The 12,143-nt window shown below is 39.9% G+C and overlaps 1 protein-coding gene across 1 annotated transcript; it reads right to left on the bottom strand.

Moving 5' to 3' along the window:
* Nucleotides 1-10,521: 10,521 nt before the first annotated feature.
* Nucleotides 10,522-11,579, bottom strand: LOC101420965 (L-lactate dehydrogenase A chain-like; the record flags this gene model as incomplete). The annotated part of the gene is made up of 1 exon (XM_012526956.2): nt 10,522-11,579. A coding segment is annotated over one exon (558 nt), but the record flags the coding sequence as incomplete, so codon positions are not given.
* Between the last annotated feature and the right edge of the window lie 564 nt (nt 11,580-12,143).

Genomic DNA, 12,143 nt, shown 5'->3' with positions numbered 1-12,143 from the left:
AGATTGAGAGGTTAAGAATTTTCTTTTTTTGTCTTTTTGTTTATTTTTATTATTACTGAAATAATGAAAACGCTCTCATCATGATTGAAGTGATGAATGCACAACTATGTGAGTATACCAAATACCACTGATGGTACAATTTGGATGAATTGTATGCTTTATTAATATGTATCAATAAAATTGATTTGTTAAAAAAATAAATAGGAAAAGGCTTAACTTCAAAAAAAAAAAGTGATAAAAGTGATGGGATGCCACTTCAAGGTCAGGTTACAAAGACTGGGCCTTGTGCCTTGCTGGCACACCCTCTTCTCTTGCCCTCTTGCTCATTTGCTCTGACGAATTGCCACGGTGTTGAGCTGCTGTATGGAGAGCCCCACGTGGCAGGAACTGGGGGAGGCCTCCAATCACAGCTCATGGGGAGCTGATTCCTGCCAACAGCCAGATGAGTAAGCGTGGAGGCAGATGACTCTCCAATCAGGCCTCGGGAGATGAAACCTGGCCAACAGCAGAACTGCAGCCTGTGAGAGGCCCGAGCCAGAGCACCCGGCTAAGCCAAGCTAAAATTCCTGACCCTAACAATTCCAACTGGGAGACCAGCGTGGGGTTCACATTGCACACATCTCAACAAACAACTAATGAATCCATCAGGCATCTCTGTGCACCCTCAGTTCTTGCAACATGGAGGGCTCCTTTATCTTATTCTTGCTCCCTGTCACTCTTCAATCTTGCAATATCCTGCTTCGTTGGCTCTTTTCTTCCCCTGGGTTTTCGATTCTTTCTCCATTTTGGAGAGAATTTGAGTTCTTTTCCGCCTTCTGCTCCTGTACTTGTTGACAAAGTCCTTGAGATATTCAGCAAAACAGTCTTCTTTGTTAGCACAGCCCTCCTTCCTTCAGGAGCAGTGAGGGTTATAGCTATATAAAATATCTGCTACATGAGTCTATTGGCTTCTTTTGCATATATTGCTATTGAACAGCTTAAAACTTTTGAAAAATGCATGTAAACAAAATTTCAATCTACAAAGAAAATGCCCTTATAACATTCTTCAAATCAAGTTATCATGTCACATGTGAAGGAGAAGTACGTACCTCTGGCAAAAAGCATTTTAAATCCTATGCTTTTTGACATTTCAACCAACATGTTAATAAAAGGGCTGCTACAGAATTAGAGCTAGCAACAATTGTTGGAAATTATGGGTGTCTTACTTTCCCAGGGCTGCAGTAACAAAGTACCACAAACTGGGGGGCTTAAAGTAATAGAAATGTTTCACCTGACACTCATGGAGTCTAGACTCAAGGTGCTGGTAGGGCTGAACGTCCTCCAAAGTCTGTAGGGGAGAACCTCTTCCTTGCCTTTCCACTGGTTCCTGGTGGGGGGGTTGCTGGCACTTCATGGGGGTTCCCTGCCTCAGTTGTCACTTGGTGTTCTCACATCTGTCCCTGCCTACATATCTTTTTTTCCCCCCACATATCTTCTTATAAGGACACTAGTCATACTGGATTAAAGACCCACCCCCTACCCCAGCATGACCTAATTTCATCTTCAACAACTTTCTTTCCAAATCAGGCCATGTTCTTTCTTTAAATATATATATATATATATTTAAAGATACTTAGATTACATAAATGTTACATAGAATGTATAGGGGATTCTCACATGCCCCACTCCCCACACCTCCCTCATTTCCCTATATTGGCAACATCCCTCATTAGAGTGGTACATTCATTACAATTGATAAACACATTTTGGAGCTTTGCCACTAAGCATGGATTATAGTTTACATTGTAGTTTACACTCTTTCCCACTTCATTCGATAGGTTACAGCAGGATATGTAATGGCCTGTGTCTGTTGTAATGTCCTACAGGACAATTCCCAAGTCCCAAAAATGAAAGACCATCTTCTGAGGTACTTCAATCTACCTTTTTAGTGGACACAATTCAACTGACAGCAATGGGCTGGAAAAGAATTCAAGAATGCACAGCCATTGAACTTGAAATAATTTTAGAGGCTGAGGCTGTGAAATCTTTACAGTACAACTGTAAAGGTGCCGCAGAGTTCCCGTTTTGCAGATTTTGACTGGGTTGGTTCCTGTAGGCAAATCCTGGGAGGGCTAAGGCTTGGTTAACATCTGACATATACCCAGCAGGGAAGCTAAATGTAGGTGTTTCCATCAGTTTTTTAAACACCCAGTCCAATAAGGTGGGTAAAATGCAGTGAAGTAACTGTAGTAATGGTTAAAAAATGAAAAAGAAGCAAGGAAAACTTCAGGATCAGGAATAGCATAAAAACACAGCACAATTTGGCCACTGGTGAATGTTCCACCACCAGCTTTCACCTGGGTTCCTGCAATAACTTCCTAGCTGCTCTTCCTGGCTCAGACGTTGTCCCCTTAGAATCTATTTTCAGCACAGCAGCCAGAGAGATCCTTTAAAAAAGTAAGTCACATTATGACACGCCTCCGCTCAAAACCTCCCAATGGTTTCCCATGTTACTCAAAGTCAAAGCTAAAGTTCTTGAAGTCGCCCAAACGTCCTATACCCTTTAGGGAGTGGTCGAGGTCTCACACACTGGAATTCTCCAAGCTCACCTCCTCCTTCCTCCAGCCAGGCCTCCTGTACACCAGGCATGTTCCTGCTTCAAGACTTGGTGCTGGCTGTTTCCTCCGCCTGAAAGGTGCTTCCCCTGGATTCCCTCATGGCTTGCTCAGTTACCTCCTTTAGATCTTTGCTCAAATGTCACCTTCTTGGCAAACCCTTCCCTGACCACCCCACATAAATGGGCATTCCTGGCATTTCTTGTTTTTTTCCCTGCTTCATTCTTTTCTGTAATCCGTCTGAAATATCATTGCATTAACTTATTCATTGCCTGTCTCCCTACTCTCATCCCAGAATGTAAGCTCCAAGAGGCAGGGATTTTTGCTGTTTTGTTCATAGCTGTATCATCAGCACATGGAACAGTGTCTGGCATACAGTAGGTAAGGAGTCATTGAATGAATAGATAAATCATATGTCAAGAAGTCATTGTCATGCTGCATAGGAAAATAGTAGCTACTAAGGAGAAACCAATATTCCAAACAGTGTAGGAAAATGCCATACGAATTTCCAAATTTACTAAAGCATGTTTTTTTTTTTTTTCAGGTACCGAGGGCTGGCGATTGAACCTGGGACCTTGTATGTAGGAAGCAGGTGCTCAACCACTGAGTCACATCAGCTTCCCTGAGTTGTTTTTTTCATTTGTTTTGCTTGGTTTTTGTTTTTTCAGGATGCACTGGGAACCAAACCTGGGACCTCCCATGTGAGAGGCGGATGTTCAACCAGTTAAGCCACATCTGCTCTCCTAAAGCATGCTTTTTTTCTTAAAGATTTATTTTATTTATTTCTTCCCTCTGCCTCATTGTTTGTGCTTGCTATCTGCTCTCTGTGTCTGTTCATTGTGTGCTTTTTGTGTCTGCTTAGCTTCTTTTTAGGAGGCACCAGGAATCGAACATGGGACCTCCAATGTGGGAGGGAGGTACCCAATCACTTGAACCACATCTACTCCCTGCTTGATGTGTCTCTCATTGTGTCTCCTCATTGCCTCTCCTCATTGCACCTCTTTATTGCATCAGCTTCTTGTCTTGCTCATCTTCTTTAGGAGGCACCAGGAACTGAACTTGGGACCTCCCATGGGATAGATGGGTATTAAAAAAGCATGCTTTTTAATTCACAGACTTTTGAGGGTAACTTTTACAAGTAAGGGCAACCACATCCTTATTTGTGCATTTTTCCTCATATTTTACTCCAATTTTCCATCAGTTGCCTAGAGAGGGGGTGAATCCCTGCTGCCCTTCTCCCTGGAATAGACTATAGAGAGTTTCCCTTGTGAGAAGCAGCTAAATCCCAAGTAAACATCTGCAATTAGGAGCAATTAAAAAAGCAATAAATTCTTTTTAAAAAAATTTATTGAAGTTTATCACTCATATATAAACATACATAAACAATAAGTGTACAGTAATAGTTGTAAACTTACAAAACAAACATACATAACATCATACAGGGGCCCCATACATCAACCTTCCACCAACACCTTGCATTGTTGTGAGATGTTTTTTACAAATTATGAAAGAATATTGTCAAAATCTTACTACTAATCATAGTCCTTATCTTATATTTTGTGTATTTCCCCCCCAACCCACCCTATTATTATTTTTAAAATATATTTTTCATGACAGAAGTTGTAAACTTATAAAACAATCATTCACGTGCAGAATTCCCAAAAAACACTCCTGAATCAACCCACCACACTGTAGTGGAACATTTGTTACAAATAATATAATATCATCTGATTGTTACCATGTCCATAGTATACACTTGACACACATTTTCCATACTGCCCCATTATCCACACAGTAATTCTTTGGCATAAATGCAAGAATATTATATTATTACTGCTAAACACAGTCCATAGGTCACTCCAGCTGTATCTTTCCTATACTTCTCCACATTCCCACTACCCTGTAATAGTGATGTACATTTGCTCTAGCTAATGAAGGACACTCTTGCATCTGTACCATCAACCCCAATTCTCATCCATCTCTTGGTTTATGGTGCTATTCTGTTCCTAGAATATTGTCTAGCATTCTGTTAATTGGCATTTACATACCTAGACTACCATTTTCAATCACATCCCCATTTATAAACTAGTTGCTACTTTGTGTTACCATCCACTCTATATATTTCCACATTTCCACAGTAAAGCTAATTAAAACTGCTACATATATTGAATATCAGTAGTCCATCTCAGTCCTCCTCTTATCTCCTTTAATAATTTACCACCTATCACCAGGTCTTGAAGCTATTTCCCTACAATTTTTTCTAGAAGCTTTATGGTTCTTGCTTTTATTTTTAGGTTTTTGATCCACTTTGAGTTAATTTTTGGATAAAATGTGAGACAAGGGTCCTCTTTCCTTCTTTCAGCTACAGATATCCAGTTCTTTCAGCATCATTTGTTGAATGGACTGTTCTGCTGAGCTGTGTGGGTTTGACAGGCTAGTCAAAAATCACTTGACTATTTGTTTCCATTAGTCTATGTGTCTGTCTTTATGCCAGTACCATGCTGTTTTTACCACTATAGCTAGGTAATATAATTTAAAGTCTAGAGAGGAGCATTCACTTTTTCTTTTTAAGATGTTTCTGGCTATTCAGGGACACTTACCCTTCCAAATAAATTTGATAACTGTGTTTTCAATAAAAAAAAATGAAGGTTGACTTTTTATTGGGATTGCATGGAATCTGTATATCAATTTGAGTAGAATTGGTATCTTAATGATATTTGGTTTTCCAATCCATGAGCATGGAATGTTCTTCCAGTTATTTAGACCTTTTTAAAATTCTTTTAACATTGAGTTGCAATTTTCTGAATACAAGTGCTTTAAATCATTGGTTAAGTTTATTTCTGACTATTCATATTTTATTTTCACCACTCTTTTGACACTTTCAGTTACTTTTATTGATATAGTCTTCATTACTAGACTCTCTTCTAGGCCTCTCTCTCCTTTCTTTTCTTTTCAGGCTCTAGCACACCCTTTAGAGTTTCCTGAAAATCTGGTCTCTTGGTTAGAAATTCTCTGTTTCTGTTTATCCGTGAATATTCTAAACTTGCCCTCATTTTTGAAAGACAATCTTGCTGGATATAAGATTCTTGGCTGGAAGTTTTTCTCTTGCACTATCTTAAATATATCACACCACTATCTTCCTGCATTCGTAGTTTCTGGTGAGAAATCAGTACTTAATCTTATTGGATATCACTTATATGTTGTGCATTGCTTTTCTCTTGCTGTTCTCAGAATTTTCTCCTTGTCTTTGGCATTTGACATTCTGATTAGTATGTGTCTTAGAGTTGTTCTATTCAGATTTTTTCAGATGGGAGTACATTGTGCTTCTTGGACATGGATATCTATGTCCTTCAATAGGGTTGGGAAATTTTCTACTATTATTTCTTCAAGTATTCCTCCTGCCCCTTTTCCCTTCTCTTCTTCTTCTGGGACACCATGACATATATATTTGCATGTCTTTTGCTGTCATTTAGTTCCCTAAAACTTTGTTCAGTTCTTTTCCATTCTTCTTCATCTGTTCTTTTGTATGTTCACTTTCAGAGGTCATTTCTTCAAGTTCACCAACCCTTTCTTTTGCCTCTTCAAATCTGCTATTAAATGATTCCAATGTTTTTTAAATTTAATTTATTGTGCCTTTCATTCTCATGAGATCTGCTGTTTTTCTATGTATGCTTTTAAATTCTTCTTTGTGCTCATCCATTGTCTTCTTAATATCCTTAATCTCTTTAGCAATCTCATTGAATTTATTAAGGAGTTTTGTTTGAACATCTATGATTAGTTGTCTCAACTCCTTTATGTCATCTGGAGGCTTATTTTGTTCTTTTAACTGGACCATATCTTCCTGTTTCTTGGTGTGGACTGTAATTTTTTGTTTGTGTCTTGGCACCTGGCTTGCAAGAATATTTATTCTGTGTGCAGTTTTTCTCTTTAGTTTAGGGCTTCCTGCCATTTCTCCCTTGCTGGTTGTGCAGTAGGAACCAAAGATGTAGTTGGTACTATAAGCTGTGGAGGCTCAAGCTGCCTTCATTACCCCAGGGACTGATAAAGCTTCTCCCAACTTTCTCCTTTGCCAGGGTAAGGACAGAGTCACAACTGTGTGGAATAATCCAAGTCATGCAGGCCTAGACTGTAGTTGCTCAGAGAGACTGATGAAGCTTCACGTCCCTTTCTCCCCTGCCTGGGGTGGGGATGGAGCTGCAGGTGTGGGCAGCAATCTATTCAGTGTGGGGCCAAGATGACCACAGTTGCCCCAGTACACTTCTGGTTTTCAGTCTGTGCCAGCCGAAGGTACCTGCATTTACCTGGATAGGCTAGTGCAGGACCCACCAGCCTCCTCCTTGTCAGAAGTGGGGCTAATGCCTAGGATGAAGCTGCAGGCCAATCTTGGTGATAGAAACCTGCTCCTACTGTCACTGTGATTTTTGGTCAGCCTTGCTTCCCCTTTGCTGGGGGTGGAGTCAAAATGGCAGTTACCAGCCTCTTTCTGACCTGGATAAATTCAGACTTTAGCTGTTCTTAGGGTTATACTCTAGCCAGCTAATCCACCAATCAGTAGCTGAAATCAGTGGTTAACCATCTCCTCCTCCCCTGTTTTTGGGAAATGGTGCTTCAAATTCTAGCCATAGAATTGCTCCTGGGGCAGCTTGTGCTGCCAAAGTAGGATAGTCACTGGCTTCTGCAGCTTGGCTGGTAATTTCCTGGAGAAACTGGTGCAGGTCCCCCCAGCTTTCTCCCTGCCAGAGGTGGTACTGGAGCTTATGCTAGAGCTGCAGTCTGATCTGGATGGAAAAAAGCTGATCCCCACCAGCCCTGGGATTTTCAGTCCACCCCTCTTCCCCTTGTGCCAGGCATAGAGTTAAGATGGTGGCTCCCAGCCTCTGTCTGACTTGGACAGTTTCAAACTTTAGCTGTTCTCAGGATTATACTTTAGCCTGCTGAATTTACTCATCAGTAGCTGCAGTTGGTGCCCAACCATCTCTTCTTCCCCTGTTTTTGGAAAGTGGAGCTTTCAATTCCATCCACAGAACAGCTCCCAAGGCAGCTTGTGCTTTCAGTGGAGGATGGGCACCAACCCGTGTGGCATGGAGTGCTCTACTTATGAATTTTCATTGCAGACGGGCAGTCTCCTTCTTTCATTCCTTCAAGGATGTTACAGGATGCTCTTCTGGTCTCCTGGAGCCCCCAAACAGGTGCTTCAGCTAGCTCCAGATAACTCTGGGTGTTTACTAACTGCCCTGTAGCAGGAGCTGACTCTAGGAGCTTCTTACTCTGCTGTCATCTTGCCCCACAGGCATCACCCTCTGATTTTTAATTTTGTGTCTTCCTTTGGAAACAGTGGGTTTTCTCCACTAACAGTGTCTTGATAAACACGGTATGTGTCTTCTGATCATAAGAGTCTCATAACAGTTCAGAGCATAACAGTCTACCACTTGAGATTCTTTTAGGAGTCCCCAAGGTGAATTTCCCATAATCATGTGGCCTATGTTTTAAATCAAACCATTATGAACATACCCTTCAACTTTGGTGAAAATCTGTCAAGCCATTTTCATTTGATACTATAAGAAAGAAACCTAATTTTAAATTTCCTGATACTGAGGTTCTTTGGTACCAGATTACTTTGTGTTTTCATCTTGTAATACAAATATTTCTGTGTCTCTGAAATTGTATTATGTGCCTTACAAAACAATCTGTGTTATATGTCAAAGGTTGAATATTCTGGGAAACACCTGCCCTTTGACTTACAGGGAAAATAAGAATCAGAAAGAATAGGTCTTGTAAATATTGAGGTATAAATCCAGAGTTTAAAATAAAGGTGAGGACTGAGAGACAATAGTGGGAAAGCATTGGATCTAAAGAGGTTTCCAGACAAAGCCTCATTTTTACCCACAAGTGGCCTGTGGATCACCTTAGGGGGCAAGTAGTAGGTGGCTGGTTTCCAGGGCCACAGCTGTCAATTATGGTTCCTTTAGGTAAATAATATAGAGGTGCCCATTCTGGGCAGGCAGATTTTAAAAAGTGTCTCCTCTGGGGTAGGGTGGACAAATTACCCCTTTCTTTAGCTTGGAGCCCTTTGGACCAGGTCAGATGGCTTAATCAGTGGAGCATGGGCTGGATTTTCATCCTCACTTGCCACTTTGGCCAGATGCCATTGTGCAGTGTACAATCAGCCCAACTGTACTTGGAGGTCCTGAGGGTGCATGGTATTCTTTATTACAACATTCAGCAACTCGCATAGCTGAAAGAATCATTTAAAAATTTAAATAAAGTTGGGATAAATTTGCATATGATGTAGAAGGAATGTCATCCTTGGCAAAAGGGGTTGTATGGAACTGGTCATAACTAACTGAATCAGGATTTTAGGAGTTTGAGTTTTAGTTATCTGAAAACCTGGTTCTTTTCTTAGAGTGAAAATTAGATTGTTTACTTGATTGAATGAGGGCTTGCATGACATTTCAGGAGAATTTGAATGTGCACGCATATGTTCCTATGCTGGTTTGGAAATTAATGCTTGAATATATGTAAGGGGGGCCAACTTGGTGTGAAATAGTCTTTTTATTCTTTATGGTTTACTGGTAACTAGGAGTTGATTTATATCAAAAGCATTTCTGTTTTATCTCTGGGAATAATATTTTTCTTCTTTTAAAAAATGCACTATTTCCACTAACAGTACAATAAGATAACAAATATAAAAACCTTCAGGGCTCTTTGAAGACGAAATGTTATTCTGAATTGGACATTCATTAGAGTGAGGGGATAAATCTCTAAATCTTGGTTTTATGATTTTAGGGTTGTTTGTTTAATGGATTCCTGTGCTTTAACTTCAGGTGCATGCATGCATGATAATTTTGAAGTGCAGAGAGATGGACAAATGCTATTTGGTTTATAAGTCTCTTCAAAGGCATTCAATAATTTATTTCAGATTTGGTTAAGCTTATTTTTCATACTCTTACTTGAGGGCAGGAGTGAGTTCCCCTCCCTCTACACCTCAGAAAGATGGAGTGATTTTTCACTTATAAATTCTTCAACTTCAGAAGCAGAGGGTTGGCTTTCCAGAGGGGTTGAGAATTAAAGTGAGGGTGGGGAGATAGGTCCTAATTGCCATGGGGAAACCATATGGAAGAGTCACTGGTTTAGGATTGCTGGTTTATTAGTGACTTATTTTATCCATCTCTTGGTCTTCTTATGAGAATTAAAGAAGATATTGTGTATAAAGGGCTTGGATGTGTTAGCTATTGTTATTATTAGTAGTACTTCATCTAGGTTTACTGGACGTATGTGAGGATATCTGTGCCAAGAGAAACAGAAGAATAAATGTGTAGTTGACCAACTGGCCCAGAGAACTTTCCAGGACTAGGCTGAGGAAAATGGGGGGACCCTGGAGTTAGCTGGTTTGGTGGAAGACTCTTGCATTGTGTTCCTGAGAGCCCCAGGATAGGAGATGACATTTGCCACAAACTCCTGGCACTACTGCTCTTGGGATAAGGTACTCTAAACTCAGACTCCTCTATCAAGGGAGATATATATTTTTTATAGCGTTGTGTCTACCTGGCTTTTCAATGCTTTGTGTTCTGACTTTGCTGCTTTGACATCTTGTAAAGCATTTTCTTTTTCCTCAAAGCATGGAGAAATCCAGCTACAGAGTTGTTTAGATAGTGGGTTACCTTCATTAATTTTTTAAAGTTGCATATGATTTTTAAAATCATGAGATTTTATTTTGAAATAGTTTAAAACACATAAGAAGTTGCAAAAATAGCATAGACAGCTCCTGCATACTCAGCTTCCCCTAAATGATATCTTACATAACCAGAGTACATTGTCAAAACCAGGAAGGTGATGCTGGTATAATACTATTCCAATTGATTTTTTTTTTTTTTTCACTCTTTATGGTTTATTTGACATTTTTGAGGTACGACACTTGAACAGTTGGTTGCATTGTAATAGGTAATTTTTTTTTTACATTACATGGCAATGTACACTACTTTGATACATTTGGTACACAAAATAAGATCCTTTAAAATAGTTATGCACAAGACATGCAATGTTGGATTTACACATTGGAGTTCAGGATATGATTGATTGGGAGGAAGGAAATTACACGAGGCATGTTAGGTAAAGGAACCAGAAGGTATAAAATACACAGTAACCACACTTTCTTCTGGTTTGAAAGGCAGCTTCAGCATGTGCATTGGCACTGGTGCCTCAGACATAAACTATTTTATATAATCAGTTTGGGACTATACAAGATAGGTATCATCTTCAGTATCAGTAAATACCTTTAGGGTTTTAAGAAACATTCCTATGTCTAACTTTTTTCCTAGGTCATCTTACTATTACTGCCGTAATCCAAGATCAGATAAAAAGAACAGGAACAGCCCCCAACTAAAATCCTGTTGTAGCTTAAACAATGAAGTGGTACATTAGAAGACTTTAAAATTGTAGCTCTTTTTGGATCCCCCAAAGTGTATCTGCACTCTTCTTCAAACGGCCTTCTTCTTCAGGAGTCAGAGTCACCTTGACAACATCTGAGATACCATTCTGTCCCAAGACGCAAGGAACACTAAGGAAGACGTCATCTTTTATTCCATAGAGTCCCTTAATCATGGTGGAAACAGGATGTACACGTCTAAGATTCTTCATTATAGTTTCTGCCAAATCTGCCACAGATAACCCAATGGCCCAGGAGGTATAGCCTTTCAGTTTGATCACCTCATAAGCACTGTCAACCACCTGTTTGTGAACCTCTTTCCATTGTTCCTTATCTGCATCAGTGCCTAACTCAGGGTGCAGATTTTTCAAGGAGACACCAGCAACATTCATTCCACTCCACACAGGCACACTAGAGTCTCCATGTTCCCCAAGGACCCAGCCATGACAGCTGGATGGGTGAACTCCCAGCCTCTCCCCCATTAGGTAACGGAACCGGGCTGAATCCAGATTGCAACCACTTCCAATAACACGGTTTTTGGGAAAGCCACTTAGTTTCCAAGCCAAGATTTATTTATTTAGTTGATGAGGGCAGGGAAAGTGAAGAAGAGATGTGATGTGGGGGCATTTTCTGGACTTGGAGTTGTCCTAAATGATATTGCAGGGTCAGATGCTGGACATTATATATCCTGCTATAAACTACTGAATGGACTGGGGGAGAGTGTAAACTACAACGTAAACTATAACCCATGCAGTGCAGCAGTGCTCCAAAATGTATTCACCAAATGCAATGAATGTGCCACAATAATGAAAGATGTGGGAGGAGTTGGGGGTGGGGAATGGGGTACATGGAACCTCTTATATTTTTTAATGTAACATTTTTGTGGTGGTCTATGTATCTTAAAGAAAAAGACAATTCAAAAAAGATGTATTTATTCATTCATTCATTCATTCATTCATTCATTCATTAACTCATTCCTTACTTGATTTAACTGGGGAGAAGCAGTTAATCTTGGAATTCCTGGCTCAATAAGTTGTCATTTTAACTTTATGAAAAGCGTTAACAGCTTAAACTTTAGAAATTTCCATGATGACAGCCCTTGTGGTGAAGGATACAATGTGATT

This window comes from Dasypus novemcinctus, chromosome 23 (genome assembly GCF_030445035.2).
Source record: "Dasypus novemcinctus isolate mDasNov1 chromosome 23, mDasNov1.1.hap2, whole genome shotgun sequence".
In the NCBI taxonomy this organism is placed as follows: domain Eukaryota; kingdom Metazoa; phylum Chordata; class Mammalia; order Cingulata; family Dasypodidae; genus Dasypus; species Dasypus novemcinctus.
Note: the sequence above shows the minus strand (reverse complement) of the source record. Positions and strands in the feature narration are given on the sequence as shown.